The following is a 23979-nucleotide window of genomic DNA, read 5'->3' as shown; positions in this document are numbered from 1 at the left end:
TCATTTTTACAATTAGAATGGATGTTTTGAAATATTTTTCCAAACCAAACCAAATATAAAGATTTTGGACCACAATGGCCTTAGCCCCAAATGCAACGAAATAAAGGAACAACGTCCCACGATCCCATCCTCAGATGGAAAAACCAAGAAAAAAACGAAAACAAGCACGGAAATGATAAATATATTGTTATAGTAGATATTCTAATGTTCACATAAATTTTCTTTCACTATGACAGAGGACACCCTGTCATCCTCTACTGGTTATAATTTTCTTTTTTTTTTTTTTTTTGCTGACCGGTTATAAATTTTCAATTCACATTATTGAAATCAACAGATACGTCAATTTAAAGAATTTTAATTGCTTGGCATTGGCAGCCGTCACGTAAACACTTGGAATCCTATTCAAGACTCTCTACCGCACTGCAGTCTAAAAGTTTCGAGTCCAGTTTGAAACATATCCAATCTTTCCTATCCTGTGTTTCTTCTAGAGTCAACCCCATTCCCCACTTTTTGCTACAATCCAAGTCGGGCTTGAACCTTGAAGCATGGTGTTTCGGTCGTGGTTGGCTCGCCTTCGTTCTTCTTCCAAACCATCCTTTTACGGTAGTTGCAGCCTTCGGAATTCTATCTTCAAGAAGCAGAGCAGGGCCCTGCTGCTGTCCACCCCTACCGAGGCTGCCAGCTCTGATCATCAAAGAAATGTATCAAGAATCCTGTCAAGTTGGGCTTATTCTCTACTTCCCATGGCCTTGGCAGCCTCTGCTGGAGCTGTTTTTATCCAATCGCAGAACAAACCATCTCTCTGCGATGCCTCAAATATTGATCATAGGTCTTTTTACTCGATACTCATTTCCTTCATCCTTTTCAGTATTTTCATACCGAGAATCTCCTAGGTTGGAATCTTTGTCAGTTTCCATAGGGAGTGCTGTGGGTTCACATTTGGTTTCTTGAGTGTGATTGCTTCTTTTATTTCTTATTCCTTTGAGTCAGGATTGGGGATAAGGACAGCACGGGTTATGAGGTCAAAGGTTCGTACCGGAAAGTCCCACAAGAGCTTATTGATGAATTGAAGGCTACCTGTCAGGTATTTTCTGGACTAAAAGCTAAATCCATGGGCTTTCAGAAAATGAAATGGAAGTATAGATAACCTGTGGTTATAGTTGAAGGAGGCTGTGTTGCTCAGATTGGTAGTTTGCTGGAATTAGGAGAGCAGTTATAATACAGCTCATGATACAGGATAATATAACCATGGATTATGAGGAGAGATACTTTCATGGGACGCCGCAGCATAGTTTTCACAAAGCAGTAAATGTCCCTGATGTGGTAGTGTATCCAAGGTGAATGACTTCTAACTTGGCTTACAATCTGAGTTTTTAGTCTTCTATTTGCATTATAATCTTGTATCATTTGCAGGTCGTCAGAAGAAGTTTCTAAGATAGTCAAATCTTGTAACGATCATAAGGTCTCTTTCTATGAGATTATATGATTTCTATAATTCTCTCATTTTTTTTCCTTACAACACTTTTATTTCTATGGAAGTATAAGGCCTAAGATAACTTTGTTTTTTCATGTCTTCATACCTTAGATGTTTTGACCATCTCAAGGTAGTTAACCTTTTATTTGACTGTATTCTTTGTCGTGGTGAAAAGTAGGTTCCCATTGTGCCCTATGGTGGAGCAACATCAATTGAAGGTCACACCTTGTCTCCTAATGGGGGTGTTTGCATCGACATGACTCAGATGAATGTACGAGTTGCATACTTGGTGCATTAATTTATGCCAACTTTCTGTACATATTCAACCTTGCGAAAATGAAGGTGGAAGGGGGGGGGGGGGGGACAGGATTTGAAAGATTTTCTTCCTGTGGTCTGTGACTAGTAGTGGGTTGCTTGAGAAGATTCCTTACCCTGATAGAACGGAATATGAATCCTACACCAGGATGATCCTATTTGGGTACTAATTGTTTTTCTTTCTTTTTCAGTTAATAATGGCAGTGATTGTTAACTTGATGGGCATAAATCATATGCATGTATATGCCTAGTAAAAGTTCTTATTGCACGGATTTTAATAATTAGTTTTTGTGACAAAATGGATGACTAGTTGGCAAATGCGCTTCTATCTTTTAAGCCTCTGCTTGGAGCTGACTCTTGCCTTTGAGTCTTTGGCTTTACCATAACCAAAATTCTCTTCTCTGTGTTGGTTGATGGTCAAGTTGTCATTCTCCTTCCTTTGGTTTGATGTTCTCCTGTTGTGCACTTCATTTTTCCCATAATATGTATTCACTTTCAAAAGTTGTGCCACGTGCAGAATTGCATTTTGTTTAAGTTACTCAATGGTAATTGAATTTTAGGTCACATTTATTCTTGTTTCTAATTTTGAACCATCATATGTTTATGAAGCATGTTAAAGCCTTAAATATTGAGGACATGGACGTTGTTGTTGAACCTGGAATTGGGTGGATGGAACTCAATGAGTACCTGGAGCCTTATGGTCTATTCTTTCCTCTTGATCCTGGTTGGTAATGATATACCTTTCATTTGATACTCAGGAAATTGTTTCTGTCTCTAATTCATTTTCTCTTTAGTTCTTAGGCTATGATCTGCATAGCAGTCTTGGAACATAAGCTCCAAATATTTACTAATTTTATTATTTGGACAGATAGAAGTATTAGGCATTGCATGGAAAATTATATGGTGTAGTTCTTAAAACAAGCTTTAGAAAGCAACATGAATCATTTTCAATTTAGAAAAATTGAATTTTTCTACTATGGTTGTGTTGTGAATGACAAAAGCATTTTAGTAGTTGAATGTCTATCCACAGAGCAATACTATCTCGTGCTTCTTATGAAATTGTCCTCGTCACAATAGTGAAATTTAAGAGCTGTAAGCTCAATTCGCAGTGTTAAACAGAAGGAATGCAAAATTGAGGTGATCAATTCTGACTGCAGCCAAAGGGGAAAAAAATCCTATGAACTGACCTGCCTACATCCTGTAAAGCCATCCTACATGACGTTCAGTACTCTAGCCGTTTTCCAATGCATTTGTTGCTTGTAATTGATTATTTCTCATAGGCTTTACAGATGATAACAATGCTTGTCAATAAGAACTTTTGTCTTTGGAAAAAAAATTCTTAGCTAACCACGTTTAGCTGAAGATAGATGATGACTATTATAAGGCTCACAATTTGGTAGCAGTAAACTGTTCTATTGCTTAGATTTGTTATTTTCATCTTTTCTGTCTGTCTGTCTGTCTGTTTCCTTGTTCTACCTTCTGTTCTTCCTTATCAGATTCATTTGGATTTTATCTTCTTTTCCTATTTCAATCGGCAGGGCCTGGAGCTACCATTGGTGGGATGTGTGCTACTCGTTGCTCTGGATCTTTAGCTGTGAGGTTGTTCTTTCATTACCTTTCTATGTGTATTGCAACATTTTATGCTATAGATCCAAATGTGTCATTGATCCTACTAGGTTTTATCTGGCAGAAATTAAGCTAATTGTAACAATCCTTCTCATTAACCAGGATTTGGTAAAATAGGACATTTTTGCTTTTGGGTGATGTGTTTTCCTACTAAGCTTTTTGCTACCATCACATTGTTTGTGCAGGATAAGTCTAATGTAATGAACTGGTTTTCAGTTGATAGATTGTCAAACTGACAAATAAAGGAAACTAAGTACAAGCTGTATCATATTGGCGTGCTCATATCATTAGCTTTTGTTGCAAAAACTAAAACTTGTAAATGATGGCCTTATAGGTTGTCGGGTCCTCTTGAAGTGGGACACTTGATGCATGTTAGGAGTATCTTTCCTCTCTTCTGTCCATCTATTATTAGCAGAATGCTTTGGCTAACTGGTTACCCTAAGATGGAGTTTGTTTGGTTTGTGCTGGCAATAGTGGTCAAATATCATACTGTTATATATGTGAAAGAGTTTCCTGAATGCTTATTATATTTATGTAGATGTAACATTGAGTTCCCTCAGTTCATGGTTTATTTGCATTTCTTTGCCTCTATGTTTGATTAATATGGTGGTGTATGCTTCAAAAGTAGTCTTTATCTCTGAAACTTTATACTCTTTTTTTTTTTTTTTAAATATGCTAATGGGTCGTGAAAACTTGGTAACCCATCAAGTGCGAATTACCATGGAGATCTTATCTAGCTAAATGGACTTAAACTAAATACTACGGGAGATCTTATCCAGCTAAATGGACTTAATCTAAGTCATCACGATGCTACGTGGTATAATGTTCATTTAAGGAATGACATGGAGTTGAGGAATATCATCTGACTGATGCATTGGCACTTGGCATTCGAAGATGTAGCTTTAAGTGGAGTGTGTGCTCATCATTTACTAGATGTCATTTTAAGTGGAGCATGTGCTCATCATTTACTATGTGTCATTGATGAGTTTTAATGAAGGGACATGTTACCAGAAACTGGAAACAAAAAAAAAAAGCCTTCGCAAAACATTTTGTTGCTTTATCTATCTGATTATTTTAATTTTGCAATTTCAAAAAGAAAGGATAAGTATTTACTACTTGATTGGGTCATGTTAAGAATAGCTGTGCAGGGTTTAAAATTTTATAATACCAATTGGATTTTAATTAACAGTTTCATTTGAAGCATGTAGGTATGGGACTATGCGCGATAATGTCATAAGCCTTAAGGTTTGCTATGTCCTTGTCAGATTCTATTATCTTCTGCAAAAATCACACTTTAAAATTTTCTTTTCTTTCAGGTTGTTCTAGCTAATGGGGAGATCGTCAAGACAGCATCTCGTGCCAGGAAAAGTGCTGCAGGGTGGGTCTTGTTTCTACTTAAATTTGTGAAGTTTGTGGTGTGGTTTTGGAAGCATTAGTTTGTGATTGAAATGTGGTTCAGTTTTGGTAGCATCAGTTTCACATTTAAAACGTGAAAGCATTTGCAGCTGGAATTGCAATTTTTGATTGTTTATTAGCATCATCTTTAATTGGTCAGAGTGGTCAAAAAAGGAATAATACGAATCTTGATTGCTATTTGGTTAACTACGCTAGTTAACTTTGAAATGTCTACCCAGGTACGATCTTACCCGCTTGTTAATTGGGAGTGAAGGAACCTTGGGCGTTATAACAGAAGTTACTTTACGTCTCCAGAAAATCCCTCAGTATTCAGTGGTATTTTCACTTTTCTTTCAGCTCAATTTTAGGGAATTAGTTTTGATCCAATATTTAATAGTATAACTTGTCTTATTGCATAGTTAAATTTATTAAAAATTAATACAGCTACTTGTCAGCTCATGCAGATTGTTATGCAATTTATCATATAGCTACATCAGGCTAAAAAATATAGAGAAATAGCAAAACTTATAGACATCCCCCCTCTGATCTAATATTTTCGGATAAGGAGCAGAAATGCCTTTTTTGTTCATAAGGAAGATATAGAATAACAGATGCAATGAAGTAATTTAGATTAAGCTTGAGATGGTCTTTGTGAGGTCTGTTGTCCGATAGATATTTGAAGCAATCACAGTGCTGGCACTAGGTTTTGACATGCACATTTTGTGGTTGTCTCATCTTTTGGCTGTGGCCAGTGCTTTAATAACAGGAGCACTTTTTCTTTTCTCTTTTTTCCTGAACTTTTAATCTCACTTGAGGGTTATACTTTACCCCACCTACATTTCATAGATATCTGTAATTTGTTAGATAAGGTGGCATACCCTTGAGCTATATTACAAACTTTCCAAGGCAATTCAACCTAAACCCATTAGAACATCTCACTTCCATTCCAAATTTTCCTGTTTGTCAGCAGGCACGTGAGTAGTACTGAGCACCTGATTATCATGGTGTCAAAAGAAAATAAAGTTTTATGCCATTATCAAAACGGACATTTTGGTTGTCTGAAATAAATTGATTAATGTGAAAACCAGGATCTGTATACCTGAAGAAACATGAAACATATCAGCAAGCTAGTTTCAAATTCCCCCACAAGTAGTCAGCCCATACACTCCAATGCCTGATGAGGTGGATTACAAACACAACATTGTTAGTTTAAGTGACAAGGAGATAATAGTATTTCAAATGAATGGTGGGACTGAGGTTTCAAGTCTCAAAGAACCAAATAGAGTATTATGATCTACCCTGATCATTCTTAGTGCAAAGGATTTTAGATATTATTGCATGGTACTGCAAAATAAAGAATACCATAATACTCAAACTTTAGTCCATTGGGCCTAATCCCGTATCCAAACTAACTCCTTTTTGGACATCTAGATTTATAGCAGTTTATTCTCTGTATGATTTACAAATTGATTTGATATAACTGCAGTTGCATTGGATCCCTCATTCAGATGACATCAGATTGTAATGTCTTGGTGCTACTATTTTTTGAAAGTTTAAACTTTTCTCAAGTCAAAATACTGATATCTTATCAGACAATATTCCTACGAAGTGATAGGGTTGCTTTATTGTTCAAACATTTTCACTTTATCTTGCTTTTTTCTTGTAAATGATGATCAATACACAGGTTGCAATGTGTAACTTCCCAACGATTAAAGATGCAGCTGATGTTGCTATTGCCACTATGTTGTCTGGTATACAGGTTGAGAAGCTGGTCCTCTAATCTCTTTTTGAGTTTTTGTCTTTACTTTTTGAGATTTGCACTGTGGTTTGTATCTTAACCTTTTCCTATTTGTTAGTGTGAAATCTGTATTAGCTACAGCATCCTTCATTATGAGCTTGTAGTTTTTGATATAGTTTTCAATTCAACAACTTCAGCGCATGTATCTTTTGTTTGTGGTTTTTTATTATTAATATTATATGGTACTCTATTATGATGACTCACAAATTACTTATGATGTCACTCTAAATTTTGTTCTAGTCATCTGTGGAATATATACCTACTTATCTATATGTATACGAATTTAACGTAATTTAGTGCCAATTGTGTGATGTACATGACTTTCCTATATGAAGTATTTTATATGTCTACATCATTATGAAAATCTTGTTCACGACTGTTCGTCAGGGTTATCTCCTACACTAGTTTCCAGAAGCTCTGAGGCTCAATCATCTGAACAGTACTAAGAGTGATTAGAGCTAGTCGGAATACTACTAGCATTGCCAGTGACGAATGTTTACTTCACACCAGAAATATACAATTTGATGGAAATCTAGAGGCTTAATATAGTCTTAAATATCAATTGTAAGCAATGGTGGAAAAGTATTCCTAATGATGCAAGGCCATAAACCTACTTTGAGATGCATATACAATTACGATGCATGGATAGGCTTGGACAAGTTTTGAGATCAAAAGGTCTAGTAGAGTAATGTTGTGTTAAATGAAAGTGAGATTTGAGTATGGGATTTGTGTTTTGGATGGCTATCATACAAAAGGTGGTATTATAAATATTCACATTGCTGTCCATTAGGTTACCCTTCATTATCTGATATTTGCAATGCTTGATTTGATTAATGTGGAGATCCAGTTAGATTTTTTTTTTTAAAAAAAAAAAATGACAGCTAAATGCTTCTTTATTCCTTTTTCTCACTTGTTGTGCTTTCCATGATGATGAACAGGTTTCACGAGTGGAGCTCTTGGATGAAGTTCAAGTGAAAGCCATCAACCTTGCTAATGGGAAAACTTTACCAGAAGTTCCAACTTTGATGTTTGAATTTGTTGGCACAGGTGAAATGTGGTTCTGCTAATAGTTGCTAATGGTTTTGTCATGCGTGTTACTTATTGCTCAGTCCACATGATTTACTTGAGCTGTTGTGTGTGGATTAAGTGCTATTTCTCTCACTAGTATTTTGGGTACTAGTGACAAACTTGTGACTAAGCGGATGGATAGGTTGCCGTATGGCATGTTTGGTGAGGGATGAAATTTAATTGGTCTGTGAGACTAATTGCATGCATCATCTAAGGCCTTTAGTATGAGAGGATGTTGGTTTAAGAATACTTGTTAGATGCCACACATATATCCATTGCCCTTTTTTAACTCAAGTTTATCTTTTCAACTGTCTTGGTTGCTAATTATTGTTCATTATTTGGCTTCAATCAGAAGCATATTCACTTGAGCAAACACTGATAGTCCAGAAGATAGCTTCTGAGCACAACGGCTCCGATTTTGTTTTTGCTGAAGACCCTGAAGCCAAAAAGGAACTCTGGAAGGTATGTAGTTGAAAATTTTTTGATCTTGAATTCCTCTTCTATGTTCCTTTTCCTTGAATGTTTTCTGAGTTGGGTTTCAACATGTTTTGTATGAAATTATTTCTCTTTAGGATAATTAACTCTCAATTTGTATCCTCCTATATAACTTTGACGATGAGATAGGACAAGGTGCCAGATTACTAATATATCATCATCTGCAGCTTCTTGGCTCTAGTTACAGAATAAGAGTGAATTCAGTCTCCTAAGCAGTTTGTTTGACTAACTCACTCACTCTCTCTCTCTCTCACACACACACACACACACAGACACGCACACACATAAACATGCAAAAAATGTTTACATTGAGAAACACAACCATACTGGTTAATATTCATCTGTTTTTTTATTTTTGGGTACCGAAAATTAACTTCTGTGACCTCTACCTGTGTCTTGGGAGAGAAAATAGTTGATGCAAGTAGGATGACTGTATTGGATCCTTGTGAATGTAATGAATTTCTTTGAACTTATGGAGCACTGTACTAGAAGCATTACCAAGGGGTGGGACGTTACCAAAAAAAAAAAAATCCATCTATTGGGGAGTGGTTGGCAAAGGTATGGAAGGAACATTTTGAGAGGGGATTACTATAATTTGTATTCAGTTTCTAGACTATTGTTAGATCTTTGGTGCTTCATTTTTTATCTCATGGCATCTATGCAAGAAGAATTAAATAATTTATGAGGGATGTTCTAGAAGCCCTCATTAAATTTCGTTGGACAAGTCTTAAAGTTCGAGGATGGTGGATTTTGGAGGTGCTGAAGAGAGCAATTTTAGAGCTATATTCAGTATCAAATTGCTTGTAACTGTCAGAATCCCCTTTGCATGGAAGACTGCTTGCTGAAGAATGGTTAACTTTGTTGCAGAAGCTGATTTTCAGAAGTTTAAAATAGTAACTTTGCAATTAAGAAAGTTAAGCAGCTGTTGCTAAATTTATATGTTCTTCCATGTAGATAAGAAAGGAGGCGCTCTGGGCATGCTTCGCAATGGAGCCTAATTATGAAGCAATGATAACAGTGAGTTTACATTTTGTGTATGTGTCAACTGTATCATATGGCTTGTCATATTTCATCTATAGCTTTGTGCTGTTTCGTGATTTCTATGAATTAGTTAATAAAGAGATTCTCTCCTACAATCTTTTCCTCCCTTGCAACTTTTGAAGTGTCATCATGCCCTTTGATCATGTACGTCTTAATCATGCCCCTCGATCACTTTTAGTGCATGATGAATATCATCATTTATATAGGCTGCATTTCCTTGTTTGTAGGTTCTAGAACCCGACTGCAATTGCATCTTGTTAGAGACAATAGCTTTTGCAGTTTTTAATCTACTAGAAAATTCTTATCACATCTTGTTCCTTGCAGGATGTTTGTGTTCCTTTATCACGTCTAGCTGAATTAATATCTGTTTCCAAACAAGAGATTGATGCTTCACCACTTGTGTGGTATAATTCATCTAAACAATTCAAACTTGAGGTAAATTATTGTATTTTGGTTTCCAGGCTCTGAATGCTTGCCTTGATTGCTCTTCTTAACAGCACAGTTATTGCTCATGCTGGTGATGGGAACTTCCACACATTGGTCCTATTTGACCCCAAGCAAGAGGAACAGAGAACGGAAGCAGAGAGGTTAAACCATTTTATAGTCCATGCTGCTTTATCCATGGATGGTATGAAATATATCCAACTTCAATGAAATTTTCTCCCTTTTGACATACCTGATGATGGTAGAGTTCTTCTTTCATATTCTTGGCACGTGCTATTCATCTGTCATACAAGTGTGTTTTAACTACCGTAGAGCCAGGTAATCTAGACATCTCTTTCTTTTGGCACTCATGTCACACATTGGAGATGTTGGTACATACGTGATGCTCTAGACAACTTGTGTTTCAATCAGCTTATCCACACCTTTCATACATACTTAGATCTTCTATACCATGAAAGTTAATGTTCCTTTCGAGTATATGCATAATTTTCCATTGCTTTGCTGGATGAGTTGAACTTTTCAGGATCCCTTGTTGTGGGAAAATTTTGTGCGGGCCTGCCTTTATATGTTTTGTTCAACTACAATAAGATGACTGTTTGGAGTTTCTTGTGTGGTGGTAACTGTTCGCATCATTACCGTCATCTGTCATGAAATCTTTGAGAATCACCTGAATGCTTTAGTTGTTTTTGTTTTCAATTGAAGTGTAGGCATATTAGTTTGTTGCCTCTTTTTTTTTGAAGTTCTTTATATGCTGCTTGTACCGCTGATGTAATGCTTTGACCGGAGTTCCTCTAAGCACTGTAGTGTGCTGCAGTTGAGAAATAATGGTGGAATGATTTCTAAGGACCCTAATATTGCTTGATGTGTCTTGATCTTGTGATGGGCAGGAACATGTACCGGAGAACACGGTGTTGGGACTGGGAAAGTGAAGGTATGTGAAATATAATATTGTTGATTGTTTGAGTGTACACATGACAAACCAGGAAAGTTTAGGATGATAACCTTTATGATGTGCTGACAAAGGTACGGTATTGCCATGGGCATTAAAATGCATCGAGGTCAATAATCTAACAAGATTGCTGGACTTGATTTACTCTATTTTTTGATATGCATCGATAGGGTGATTTGCAGTGACATGACAGTTTTAATATGATTTTAAATTGATTGTTCAATCGTTTGGTTACAGTATCTTGAAGAAGAACTTGGAATGGAGGCTCTGAGGACAATGAAAAAGATTAAAGGTGCTTTAGATCCGAACAACATCATGAACCCTGGGAAACTCATTCCTCCTCATGTGTGTTTTTGAAGGAGCTCTCTCCCCACAACAACTGATGGTTTGTTAGATGACCGTGGGAACATCATTTCTTCCCAATCTGTGTTGTTGGTAGTGTTGCTAAGAAAGCTCTCTCATTGTATGATTGCATGTAAGAGGGCAGCCCATATGGTGAATATTTCTTGGCATTAAAGCAAAGGAGAAAGGAATAGGAAACTGTCTGTCAGTAACCAGGGTGAAAAATTAAATAAAACAAGATACAAGCATGGTTCGAAGACAAGGTGAAACGAGTAAAGAATAAAATTTTTTTTTTGGGTTTTTCTTTTTTATAAGTTTAAAGCCCTCTACTTACAATTTCTCCCATTTTATCATTCAATCCAATTTTCTCAAAATATAGTTTGCAATTGAATCAATGCAAAATAGTAAAATGCATGGTCGTACATTTTTCTCGATCAAAAGAATAGTTTAGATTGAGACTAATGTGCATTAAGAATAGTTTAGATCAAAAGAAAAATGTATGACTCTGCGTTTTACTAATGTGCATTGAACAGTTGTACAATTGACCTACGAGACTGAATTATACAAATTCAGAAGAAATGCAGGTGGATTGAGTATTAGTATTATTAGGGATACCTAGTACGCCGTCCATGAAGGAAATGCAGCTGGATTGAAACATAATTCGAAGACGATTTCCAACATATCCCATCCCATTGCAATTAAGTACAAGACCATTTCATTCCTTATGTTCTATTAGTGGCAATGCATAAAAGCTCTCTCTAATAAAAGGTTTAGGAGGTGATCTTGTCCCCTTTCTAACGAAAAATTTTATAAGTATCCAGCAACATATGATTGAAACGACAGAAATAAATTAAAGGATTACCATCTCCTTGATACGAAAGATTGTCATTTTTATGTCTATTGCTTTTCTTGTGAAAAATCTTATACTAAGCATTGAATTTCTAAAAACAAACTAAAGAATGATTCATCTTCTTAATTTTAAAGATTATTATATTTGTGTCGTTTTATCATTTAGGAATATCGTGATTTATAGTGGTGTTGTAGGCGGGCGGACTCCCTTTCTTATACTCAATTTTTATGCATCCTCCAAAACCTTTTGGATTCGGGCGCTGACTAGAAAATTGAAGCTGGCCGTCAAATGATGGAGATTTGTAAAATTCAAACCAGAAAGACAAGACATGTCAGCCGGGCATAAACTTGTAACGCGGTAAATGGTTGAGCGAAAGCTGGGTCAATCCCAATAAAAAAATCCAGTTAGTGTGACTACTCCAGTGATGATGCATGCTTTTTCTATTTTAATCTCCTTTACTTTATTTTGGGCTTTTTCTATTGGATATGTATTAATTTCTAGTACTCAATGTATTAGCACATATTCTTGTCCTAAGAAGTGCTTCAATACTAGCTAGTAACACTAACAGGCAGTAACAAGACGACTAAAGACCAAGCTATCTACGCATTCCTAGCAAGGGGCAAAAACTTTTTCGAACCAATTGTGATCATGATTTGTCCACTGCAACCTGAGTATGTTTCGAAATCGTTCGAATTGAGCTTAGCTCGTGTAGAGTTATTGGAATAGAACTATCGCTGCCCTGCTGTAGACCCATGCAATAGTTTCCAAAACTCTCCGATTCTCACGCCTCGAACCCGGTCATGTGTTCCTACTCTTTTAATACTTAGCCGGTTTAATTTGCACCCTCTTTTTTTTGTTGGGGGGGGGGGGGGGGGGGGGTGGGGTAGTGGTGGTGGGCACAGGTGTTTTAACTGCTTGTCCGATATGTAGAGAGATTTGCAGAAGTTGTGAATATGGATAAGGTTTGCTGAAATTCCGATAGAACATTAGTGTATGAACAACATTACATGCTCAGAAGTTGTGAGCAGTGACCAAGTTCATGTAATTTTCGATACCACATAAACTCCTGCTGCTGCCAGTTTAGTTTGACAATGTCACGTTTGCAGAGACATTTGCAGAAGCGAGGCAATACCAGTAGTCATTCGAAAGTGAAAAAACAAGAATGAAAGAAAGAAAAATAATTGATGGAATGGTAGTGATTTTGAGTGTTAGTACTTAGTACTTAAGTAGGCTGAGTCGGCACTCGGCAGGGGGATTATCCGCTGTAAATTGTCCTTGACGTACAAATTGGCAGGTTCGCCCCGCCCCCTCCCTCTCCCTACTTCCACTCTTTTGGATCCCCTGCCTATATATATGGCTCATTTGCTTCGCCAGTGCTCCATTTTCTACACAGCAGACACTTTAATTGCACAACACTCACGGTCTTGCGCACACACAGATTCAGAAATGGGGGTCACTTCCTAAAGTAGCAGTGGAAAACATCCACGGTGTTTTAGCAGTCTATAGTGATGGTTCAATTTTCCGGGCTAATGACATAAACTTCAACATCCCAATTCACGACCACGGCTCTGTCGTCTGGAAAGATTGTGAATTCGACCACCAGAACAACCTCTATCTCCGCCTCTGTAACCCTGCAATTAAGCACATCCGCTCCTTCCACAAAACTGCCCGTTGTTTACTTCCTTCACGGTGTGGGCTTCTGTGTAGCCTCGCGTATGTGGCCCAACAGTCATAACGCCCGCCTACGCCTAGCTTCTGGGCTACAAGCATTAGTAGTCGCTCCGGCCTACATGTTGGCCCCGGAGCAATAGGCTTCCTGCGTCAATGGACGATGCGCTAACTTCTCTCAAGTAGCTTCAAGTTCAGATGGTTCGCCATATCGGCCGATACCGATACGTATCGGCCGAGTCTTAACTGGAATAGAGGGGACCGGTACGATATCAATCCCCGAATCACGGATATCACCGTATCCGCGACGACTCGTTCTGACTCGGCCAATATTGACCGATTTGAATCCGTGATGCATGATATCGGCCGATATATTCGAGTCAATTCGGAGTCGACTCCGATATTTTTTTAAATTGTGTTTTTTTTAGTATTTTCTAATTTTAATAATTATTTCAAAATTTTTAGAAACTTTCATGTGTTATAATGTACATATCACCCGATATTCAACCGATATGCCGCGACGGATGTGAAACAATCAAAACCGCGACGCTACTGCGACCCGTGATGGCGAACCATGAGTTCAGGCAATCTCAGAGAGTCCTCCTGGTCATGATGCGCGGTTGCATGATCAGGAGGTTGACTTTGACCGGATTTATATAATTGGCGACTCATCCGGTGGCAACATGGCTCACCATTTGGCCGTTCAGCTGGGGCCCGGTTCGCCGGAGTTAGCCCCGGTTCGTGTATGAGGTTACGTGCTCATATCTCCATTCTTTGGTGGAACGATGAGAACCAAGTCTGAACTGAAGTAGAGTGGCTTCCTAAACCACTATTAGATTTGGAGGCTTTGGAGTTTGGACGGGTATAATGTCCATAAACCAAAAATTATGCTTTTCTTTTCCGCTCCTTCAATTGAAACTTCATCAGTTTTAGTAGGAAGCGTTTGTTTCGCACTGATCGTGCAAATTTTTGCAACCTGTTTACTTTTAGTATTAATAAGCATTAGGATTAGCTAAATTTAAAATCATCATGTCCCTTTTCAAGTGAATGAAGGTACATGTCATATTTTTAGATGCGTATCATGAAAAATTGGGAGAGAATCTATCGAAGAAAAGTCAAATTTTTTGTTAGTTTAGTTGAATTGTAGCAATAGCTCGTATAGTGGTACAAGTTACACGAAAAAAGAAGAAAAGAAAAAAGAAGAAGCTGAACACTAGTATTACTTGCTAATTCAGATGGGATTCGAATTGAGACCAGAAAGTATAAAATTTTATGGGGTCCAATCTTCATTTTTCAAAGGAAGGAAATTGCAGAACCAAGATGCTAATTGTAAGCTGAATCTCAGAGCTATTAATCCTTTAACTTGTGCGAGAAACCAAATTTAGCTTACCACTAGACTGTAATTAAGATTAACACCACCACCACATGTTTTGGAAAAGGTGGATCCAAATCCATCATAGTCAAGAAATTATTCATTTAATTTTATTTAGTAGCAGTACAGAGTTGAGTGGTATCAGTAGTAAACGACGAGGTAGGAGTCACTACTATTTCACATGTAATGTCAATTATATTCCAATAACAAAATTATGATGTCATACTTATCCCATGGACTTTTACGAATGGATAGAAGTAGGCTCTACAGTTTTATCATATACACAATAATTTTGCGCTTATAATAACATCAAATTAATTAAGCATTAATTTACACCACGTGAGTGTTGCTGGTTGACTAAGCTGTCCGTCCCACATGCATGGTTATTAAGGATAGGTTTGCTTACTTGGAAATGCCTAAATAAGCTTTTTTTTTCGATCTGGAGAGTATCCTAGAATCATTTAGATTAATCCCTCATATTGGACAGAACTCGCCTCAAAGGTGTCCAATAACAATAGCAAGTGGAGGTCGAATTTAGAATCTTGCTATAGAGACAGACGATCAGTCCCAGCCGAACTACCGGTGGGGCTTTCTTTTTATTTAGCCCCCAAGAACAAAGACGGTGAAAAGAACCTAATACTCTTATTGTACAACAGGTTTTGGAGGCTATCATTACCGGTTGGAAATTAAAAAAATGCGGACCACCCATTATCGAACCCTTTCAGCAGAAATCTCGAAGCAGTGATGATCGACCCAATATTGGTCATTGCCGGAGGAATTGAGCTATACAAAGAGACAGGGTTGAGAATTAGGCAAACAGGTTGAAAGAAGCGGGGAAGAAAGTTTTACGATGATGTAGAGTTTCTTCCTAAATGACCCTCTGCTTAATCATTTTGTTTCTCTGTGCTGCTTTTCGAAGATTTTTCTTGATAACTTGTCTATACGACGTGACAGAGGTGAAAGGGTCGCAGATGGTAATTTTCTCTTCTCTTTTTTTTTTTTTTAAGTTGCCTAGTCTGGCTTTCGTCATTGATGACGATTACGAAACTACTCTTTAGTCTTTACAGAGACTGCCCAAACTAACGTCCAAGCGTGTATAAATCTATTAATCTTTTATATGAATGTGACGTGTTTCAATCTACTGCTCGTGTTAAATAGTGTATTATTTGAAATAATTACTGTAGCACTTTTTATGATGTAATGTATGTGAGATAAAAAGATGATAAGACACCAAGAAGTCGCTTGCATGAAACGTACAACAATTGGCAAGAGGCGATGTCTGCGTTAAGAGCAAGAAAAATCTTCTATAAGGGCCTTGACAATTTAAAAAAAAAAAAAAAACCCTGAAAGGTATAGGGAGTAAACGAAATTTACCCAAATTTACAAACGAATTGGAAATAGAATTAGTTTGTTTTCCCACTTCATTGTAATTTTATTTGTTACGGGCCTATGTAAATTTATTCACCTTGAGTAACCACCTTTTTTTTTTTTTTTCTTCTTTTGGGTATCTAGCTATTTCCGTGAAAGTTTTGTGTTGCTTTGTTTTGGTATGTTCTAGTTTCTTGGCCGTCAATAACTGTGATTGGCATGAAAATTTCACACCGTTTGAAGCGAAACTGGCGGGTGGAATGGAAGGATCAGCTCTTTTACAAGTTGAATGGAGCCAGAAGGATTTACCAACTCCAAATTAAGAAACAGGGAAGAGGCCGGGGGAGCAATAGAGTGTAAGTTTCTGACATCAGAATTTTGTTGTTTCTTTGGCGGACAAAGATGCCGGAGGAAGTATACGAGGTTACAGTCATTATCAGTATCTAGTTAGAGATCGGTAATCTCCAACACTAGTTCAGTCCTTGATTAATCCACGCAAACCAATATCTAAACAGTCAAAAGGCGCTTGCTTGGCTTATCTTCTCGGTGTTCTTCACTTTTTTCTACTTCTTGTTGTTGTTGTTGTTTATAATGAAATAAAGTTTGGACCATTTCTGTGCTGACTGGTTAGCAAAGGCAAGCCTTAGCATGGACACAGATACTGTCCTCTCTACTCAGAGCTACCAGATGATATTATGGGGTTGACCACCCCAAGTAAGTTTTAGCCTCCCCAAGAACCATAAATGAATAAATAAGGTAATCCAGCAGCTCCTGCGCGGCAGCAAGTTGCAGTGTTAGGCTGTTAGCGAGCAAGCCAATATTAATTGTTTTGTTCCCATCATTGAGTGCCAGTGGAGAAACTAAAAGTTGCTCTTTGCTAGAAAAATCTAACTACTGAAGAAATTAAACAGATTCAGGGCAACAATGAAAACAGATAATTAAACAGGGCCGGCAATCTGAAGTCTGCCGGCAAGGTCGAGCACTCCCCGATCGACATTCTAGTATTTAGGCATAGGCATCCCCGTGAAGTGGGTTGCTGAGACAGAATACATGTATCATCAAATTGTCAAAATGCACCTTTTTTTTTTTTTTTGGGTGGGTACAATTTTGTCTTATTGCTAAAAGGCAAAATCACGGACAATTCAGTCCCATCCGGCGGTCGGCCGTGCGAGACTTTTGTTCGATGCTTAATATTCCTTTTGCAGTCTGCGGATTGCAGATGGTGCATAGAGCATTGACAGCGACTCAAAAGAGTGTTTGAAAATCATTATTCATGTCCAAGCTATGGTCTGTGGTTAGCAGCGTTCAATGCGTAATAATGATGTTTGAAATAAGGAGAGAATGAGAGAAATATCTCTACGGAGGTGGTTCGACTGTTGCAGTACTGCGACTGTTGTCAATTAAGCAAATCCATATGGTCGCGATTTTCTGCGCCTAATTAGTAAAATGGGAACGTTCTTGGAAATGAGTAACTGGTTCTGGTTCTGGTTCATTCAAGCAAAGCTGTCTACTGATTAAACTTGAAAAGGTTCTCAGCCGTCCCCAGTACAGGAAGGATAGGTTGAAGAAGAATAAGGGATGCATGGAAGAAATGGCGTAACAATTACTAAATTACATTAATTTTTTTTTTTTAAAAAAAGGGGTAGGTGGTCAAATGTCTGTGCTCTTTAGCACGTTCCGTAATTTCCTCCTCCATATTCTTATCTCGTGCGCACACATGATCTTCTTGTCCTCAGTACAGGAAAAAGGGTGATTCTTGAATCTTGCAGTCGGAATTGGTCCCAAAAGAAGATGCAGAAAAAAATGAGGGGGAGAGAGAGAGAATACGTAGAAGATTCCAACAAGTAAATATCTAGAGCCACTGGGAATCTCGAATCAAGTAGGAGCTGGCAGGCATTCGGGCAACTTGTACCGTACCTTTTATTAAAATCCATTGGAGTGAAAACTTCTTCGTAAAAAAAGATGATTCTACTTCCCGGCTGGAGGGTACGTATTCATCGCCCAATGAACAAACTTTCCAAAAACGAATTCATATAGTACTTATAAAACAATTTAAAATATATAATCCACCAATGATCATTTGTTTTGCAGAAGCATAAAGCTTTTTCTAAAAGTATATCAAACTTGAGAAAATTTTATAGTCCCTTTTGAGTACTATTTCCTCAAGTTGTATTTCTCAAAAGATAATTAATACTAGTACTATGAATTTTAAATTTTTAAAATTGTTACATCTAATGACCAATATACTGCCTTTTTTCACCATTCAACGATAAATTTAACTCGAAATATAATACTCAAAAAGAACCGTAAAATCTCCCTATGATTTGCATTATTGAGAATAAATATTGATAATACACAGAGTACCGGCGTTGGCTGGACTTACATAATGGTCATGTACATTCGAGCTAGCTTGAAATTCATGTTAATTAAGTGTTTTTCTTGATTTAAAGTAGTCCCTTCTACTGATACTTTCATATCAAGAGTCAGTCAGTCGTTCGGCTTCTCTAAAAGCTCTCACCCTGTCGAGACGCACGCCAATTGCTCATAGTCATAGCTTGCTTGCAGCCCTTCGGATACAACACAATTAACGAGGTAGCCTATCTTTTTGGTATCTTTTCTCCTTGTATTCTGTTTCTTGTTTTCTGGTCAATAGTCATGTCATGGTTTTCTTCCAACCGGGGAAGATTGTGAGAATCGTTATTGAGTTTGGGCACCATATGATAGTGGTCTGAGAAGTTTTAAGGATAATAATCAACTGATGAAACAAAATATCTGCCCTGTGTTTCAATTAGTAGAGGTTTCAAGAAAATCATTTATTCAGTAATTTGATTTGCCTTAATTCGATTAAAATAAAAAGATATTAAGGATCAAAATTTGTTTTCCTTAAAACTATGAACACTAGAATATATGATGCAGTACTGTCTCCAAACTATATGGACCAAAGTGCAAATTTCCCAGGAAAAATTTTTATAGCTAAAACGTTCTCAAACCCCACAGGCCGGGGAAGTACATACGAGGGTTCGAAAGTTTTACTCTTGCTTTTATCTATCTAGTAACATGATCTTTTGTCATGAAAATTTGCAAGACAGTGATAATAATGTATGCTTAATTAGCAGTGATGATAATGGTCAGAAATTCTTAAAAGTTACACACACATATATATATATATATATGCTAATGATTGGAATGGTACAATAGAATTAAATTAGGAAAGTGTTTAAATTCAAAAGTAGTAATAATTATGATCAGTATATATATTAATCTAAAGATTTTTGTAATGGACATGTACTTGTTCAGCAGAGTTAAATCACACCCAACCTCACGCCTATCCATTGTGGGGTTAACATCATATCTTGCCATCTTAACACATATCCTTCCATTTGCTGCGATCCATGGTCACATGCAGGGAAGGGATATGTATTTCGTCATCTATATATTGTAGCATTGGACTTCTCCAATTTAAATTACACAAATGTCCTTTAAGTAGAATGTCTGTGCCTTCCTCATCCTTTCCAGTCCTTTCCCTCTGGCTTATATTATATGTCAGGGGCTCCTCTCCTGCTTTGCTTCATTTCTCTTCATCTTCACGATAAAACGCTCCGGGTCCAACAGCACCATCAGAACACGCGCGCACATTCTCAATCGAAAATGGGTTCTCTTCCCCACATCGTGGAAGACCTTGAAGGCGTTGTACAGCTCTACAGTGACGGTTCCGTTTTCCGGGCTAATGACGTAGACTTCAATATCCCAATTCACGACGACAGTTCTATTGTCTGGAGAGATTGCCAATTTGACAACCAAAACCACCTCTATCTCCGCCTCTATAAGCCTGTAAACGCATCCACAAAACTGCCCGTACTATATTTCTTTCACGGCGGCGGGTTCTGTGTTGGCTCGCGTGCTTGGCCTAACAACCATAACGCCTGCCTACGCCTAGCTTCGGGGCTACAAGCCTTAGTGGTCGCACCAGACTACAGGTTGGCCCCGGAGCATAGGCTCCCGGCAGCAGTGGACGATGCACTGACTTCTCTCAAATGGCTTCAAGCTCGGGCAACTGCAGATGGTCCTCCTGCTCAAGACACATGGTTGCATGATCAGGCGGTTGATTTTGACCGGGTTTATATAATGGGCGACTCATCCGGTGGCAACATGGCTCACCATTTAGCCGTCCAGCTGGGGCCCGGCTCGCCGGAGTTAGCCCCGGTTCGCATACGTGGTTATGTGCTGATGGCACCATTTTTTGGTGGCTCGGTGAGGACCAAGTCTGAAGCAGAGGGGATGCCTGAACCAATCCTGAACGTGGAGATTCTTGACAGGTACGCTTAAATGGTTAATTAGCTTCAATTTCAGCATTGGCCCTGATTAATTAATGCTCAGCAGCGTATGCAAGCAAATACTATAGCAGCATCATAATTAAGGTTATAGCAGTAGTAGTTAGAACTTAGTCCTGCGTTGTGGGAAGCAAGTTTGAATGCACGTAATTTCATCCAATTTCCGCAATCTATTTATTCAACGTCGTCATAGAGTAGCTGACCCAAATGCAGTCTTCACAACTTCGTGTACTTGTTTTTTGCGAGAGGTATTATATATGCAAATTTTTAGAGGTTTTCTAGTGCAGGTACGCACAGTCAATGAATTTTTTTTGGTGTTTTGGGGGGGTAGATATTTTACTGAACAAACAACGATAAATCCCTGCAAGAAAATTAAAGCTTTTTTTTTTTGGTGCAAGAAAATTAAAGCTTTTTAGTTATCCAAGTATGTACAGTACTACTTATATTAGTAATTTTTTTTTCTTTTAAATTAAGGGTTTGGCTATCACTTTTTTTTCAAAAGGATATTTCTGGATACGACTCTTATTAATCTTTCCCCGCTATGATCTCTTCAAAACGTGTGAGTTAAAATTTCTGGAATACATATATAGAGAATACAGCAATTCAAGCTTTGTTTCAGGTATAGAGGAGAGCAGGGGATTGTAACATAGATGAAGCAGCAAGAATATTACAGAATCTGAACGTCCTTTTCCTATCTCGTGATGCAAATGAAACCAGTAATTATTATTGGATCGACTCATAAAGAAATTTATCAAATATCCCTCCCCTCTTAAAATCAATCAAAGCTTACGTCCTGGAAACTTCAAATTCATCCAGCCCACCACACGTTTGATAGTGGTGGATCCGAAACCATGACCGTCACGTATCATGTCTGCCACACAGTTCCACACAATATGGGGCAGATGAAATCACTTCCCCCTAAAATTAATTACTGCTCCTAATAATCTGATAACCTTATCCTTATCCACCCGAATAATACTACTACTACTATATTAGCAATTACATCAGAAGTCAAGTCGTTGGAAATATCACACAAGGAAGTGCGGTCTGCATAGGAACTAAAATAATTAATTAATTAACTAATACCATCAAAGTTAATGCATGGTTGAGTAAGCGATGCATGCCAAGCTTGTTTATTTAAGAAATTAACAGATTTACTTCTCCTGCTAGCTAGCTAGCTAGATAGTGGTTGGAGCAGTATTCTTTTTCACGCTCGACTCGATCAGATTACGTGTTTTATGATCTGATTGAAATCCCACGACAGATTTTGGAGGCTATCGTTGCCACCAGGGAAAAACGCAGACCATCCGCTGGCCAACCCCTTCAGCCCTTTTAGCAAAAATAATCTTGAATCGGTGATGTTTGACCCAGTGTTGGTGATCGCCGGAGAAATTGAGCTGCTAAGAGATAGAGTGGAGGACTACGCAAGAAGGTTGAAGGAAGCCGGGAAGAAAGTTGAATATGTGGAGTTTGAAGGGAAGTATCATGGCTTTTTCAATAATGACCCGTATTCTGAATTGGGGGACAGAGTTTTACAGGAGATAAAAGACTGGATGTCCAAAATTTCGGGTTGATGAATTGTGTCCCATATTGCTTGCTTTGTCTCCATTTGTTTTCTCGCATATATTCATGCTTTGTTTACTGGAAAAATCCTAAGGTTGCGAGTCATAGATAGAGAGGGGTTCGATGTAAGAAATTAAGGAAGCTGGTTGTGTTTCCATTTGGAGCAGTGTACCAGATATTGTGGCTTTTCTTGTTGCTTAAATTTGTGATTTAAAAACCCAAAAATTTGCTATCCGAGTGGCAATTCTCAAATGAGTTCTCATTTTGGAAGTCCAATTCGATTCTGGCAAAATGGTTGTGTTTACATTTTTGTTCCGTCAGACCCCGGGTATTTCAAGAAAGTTTCTCATTTCCCATTTACCTAACTTAATTTTTTGACTGGTTTTGGTTAACTTAATTAGGAGTTGAGTTCAGCAATACAAGTTCTAAATCAAGGAAACAGCATCAAATAAACATTGCAACTACATCATCATAAAGTGATTAATACCCAACACCGCTGCTATTCCACGATAACCCTTTTGCCTAGGAAGATCTCCACGAAAGTGATAGCCGGCTTATAAAGCAACCTTTTCCGATGATGTAATGAAGGGAAACGAACATGAACGAGAATAAAATTGCAAATAAATAAGAGTTAAAAAACATGGGGACGGAGCCTCACAGGTTCTATACCAAACCAATTTGTCCTTAGGGTGTGAATAAGTTTAGATAAAATGTAAACCACGTCGGAAACAAATTTTAAAATGATCATTAATTTACTCTGAAATGGACTAGTGAGATCCAGAATCCAAAAAAAAAAAAACTTCATATGTTTTTTTGTTTCCCTGGTTTGATACTGAACCATGCTAAGTCAACAGTGTACCCAAACAAAAACTCATACTGGAAAGACAAATATTTACGTTACCGCACATAGTGAGAGTGGAGGACTCTGAGCCAATTCTCCGTAAATAAATAGTACAGTGATGGTTCCATTTCCCGCCTCAAAGACGTAAATTTCAATTGTCCTGTCCATGACAACCGCTCCGTGGTTGAAAACTCTGTCAATTGAACCATAGACAGACCTCCATCTCCGCCTTTAAAATTCCTTTACAGCTCAGCCGGCAAACTCTCCACAGTGTTCTTCATTCGTTCGTTCATATACATAAACGGCGGTGGAATTTGTATGGCTTATTTTCACGATTGCTGTTGCATCATGCATGTCGAGTTGTCCCCGGGGGCGAGGAGGGAAGAGGGGGGGGGGGGTCGTAATTGCATAGGACTACGGGCTGCCACCGGAGCATAGACTTGCGGTGGCAATCAAAAATGCGTTCTAAAGTGGCTTCAACTTCGGTCCATCTATAAATAATGGGATCGAATGATGAGTGGATGGTTGATGATTTTTTGACGGGGATTTTTCATGATGGGGACTCATCGAGAGGGAACGTGGCTCGCCGCTGGGCAGTTGGGAGTCCAGTCCTGTCCGGGGCCTCCGGGCTAGCCTGAGCTAGTAGTGCGTGGTAATGTGGTCGGGTGATGGCGCCATTCATTGGCGGAAGTGTGACGACGAAATTCGAAGCTGAGGGACCTCCGGACGGACGTTGCGCATTCTTGACAGGAAGATATTTGTGTATGCAAGGGAAAAGAAGAGGAAACAAACTGTAAAGGCCTCGAAATGCTGCGTACCCATGCAAGGACTGGAAAAATGAAATGTTATTTGGTTCTTTTCTTCTGTTACATAGTAATGTCGTCATTCCAACCCTTTTTTTTTTCTTTTCCTTTTAGGATTACAGTCGAGCCTTGTTCCAATTTCCAATTTCATTGCTTACCATGTATGTCCAAAGGATAAGAGAGAGAGAGAGAGGGAGAGGGAAAAAGAAAAACGAGAGAAAAAAAAGGCCTTGTTC

General features: G+C 38.1%; 2 protein-coding genes and 1 pseudogene across 3 annotated transcripts; all 3 read left to right on the top strand.

Annotated features, from left to right (window-relative positions):
* The first annotated feature begins 418 nt into the window (after positions 1-418).
* Positions 419-11251, top strand: LOC113775839 (D-lactate dehydrogenase [cytochrome], mitochondrial). 2 transcript variants are annotated; one of them, XM_027320867.1, is made up of 18 exons: positions 420-829; positions 991-1084; positions 1237-1337; positions 1414-1462; positions 1653-1745; positions 2399-2513; positions 3328-3388; positions 4624-4660; positions 4732-4793; positions 5050-5146; positions 6495-6569; positions 7547-7655; positions 8029-8138; positions 9126-9188; positions 9537-9616; positions 9710-9840; positions 10544-10587; positions 10843-11251. In XM_027320867.1, exons 1-18 carry the CDS (start codon positions 546-548, stop codon positions 10960-10962), a joined length of 1725 nt encoding a protein of 574 aa, XP_027176668.1. In that variant the 5' UTR covers positions 420-545; the 3' UTR covers positions 10963-11251. The 2 variants fall into 2 exon arrangements, with proteins under 2 accessions (XP_027176669.1, XP_027176668.1); XM_027320868.1 differs by lacking the exon at positions 4624-4660 and having other exon boundaries at positions 419-829; positions 2399-2517.
* Positions 11252-12750: 1499 nt separating this feature from the next.
* Positions 12751-14277, top strand: LOC113773465 (annotated as a pseudogene).
* A 5344-nt stretch (positions 14278-19621) lies between these two features.
* On the top strand, positions 19622-22351 carry LOC113775434 (probable carboxylesterase 15). The gene is made up of 2 exons (XM_027320315.1): positions 19622-20521; positions 21801-22351. Exons 1-2 carry the CDS (start codon positions 19746-19748, stop codon positions 22108-22110), a joined length of 1086 nt encoding a protein of 361 aa, XP_027176116.1. The 5' UTR covers positions 19622-19745; the 3' UTR covers positions 22111-22351.
* The last annotated feature ends 1628 nt before the right edge of the window (positions 22352-23979 follow it).

This window comes from Coffea eugenioides, chromosome 6 (genome assembly GCF_003713205.1).
Source record: "Coffea eugenioides isolate CCC68of chromosome 6, Ceug_1.0, whole genome shotgun sequence".
Taxonomy (NCBI): Eukaryota; Viridiplantae; Streptophyta; class Magnoliopsida; order Gentianales; family Rubiaceae; genus Coffea; species Coffea eugenioides.
Note: the sequence above shows the minus strand (reverse complement) of the source record. Positions and strands in the feature narration are given on the sequence as shown.

Bases quoted from the DNA above. Each gene is read 5' to 3' on its own strand.
- LOC113775839 (XM_027320867.1), top strand. From the start codon at position 546: ATGGTGTTTCGGTCGTGGTTGGCTCGCCTTCGTTCTTCTTCCAAACCA. The intron at 1,338-1,413 runs GTGAATGACTTC...TATCATTTGCAG, and splicing joins GATGTGGTAGTGTATCCAAG to GTCGTCAGAAGAAGTTTCTA. The intron at 10,588-10,842 runs GTATGTGAAATA...GTTTGGTTACAG, and splicing joins TTGGGACTGGGAAAGTGAAG to TATCTTGAAGAAGAACTTGG.
- LOC113775434 (XM_027320315.1), top strand. From the start codon at position 19,746: ATGTCAGGGGCTCCTCTCCTGCTTTGCTTCATTTCTCTTCATCTTCAC. The intron at 20,522-21,800 runs GTACGCTTAAAT...ATCCCACGACAG, and splicing joins AACGTGGAGATTCTTGACAG to ATTTTGGAGGCTATCGTTGC.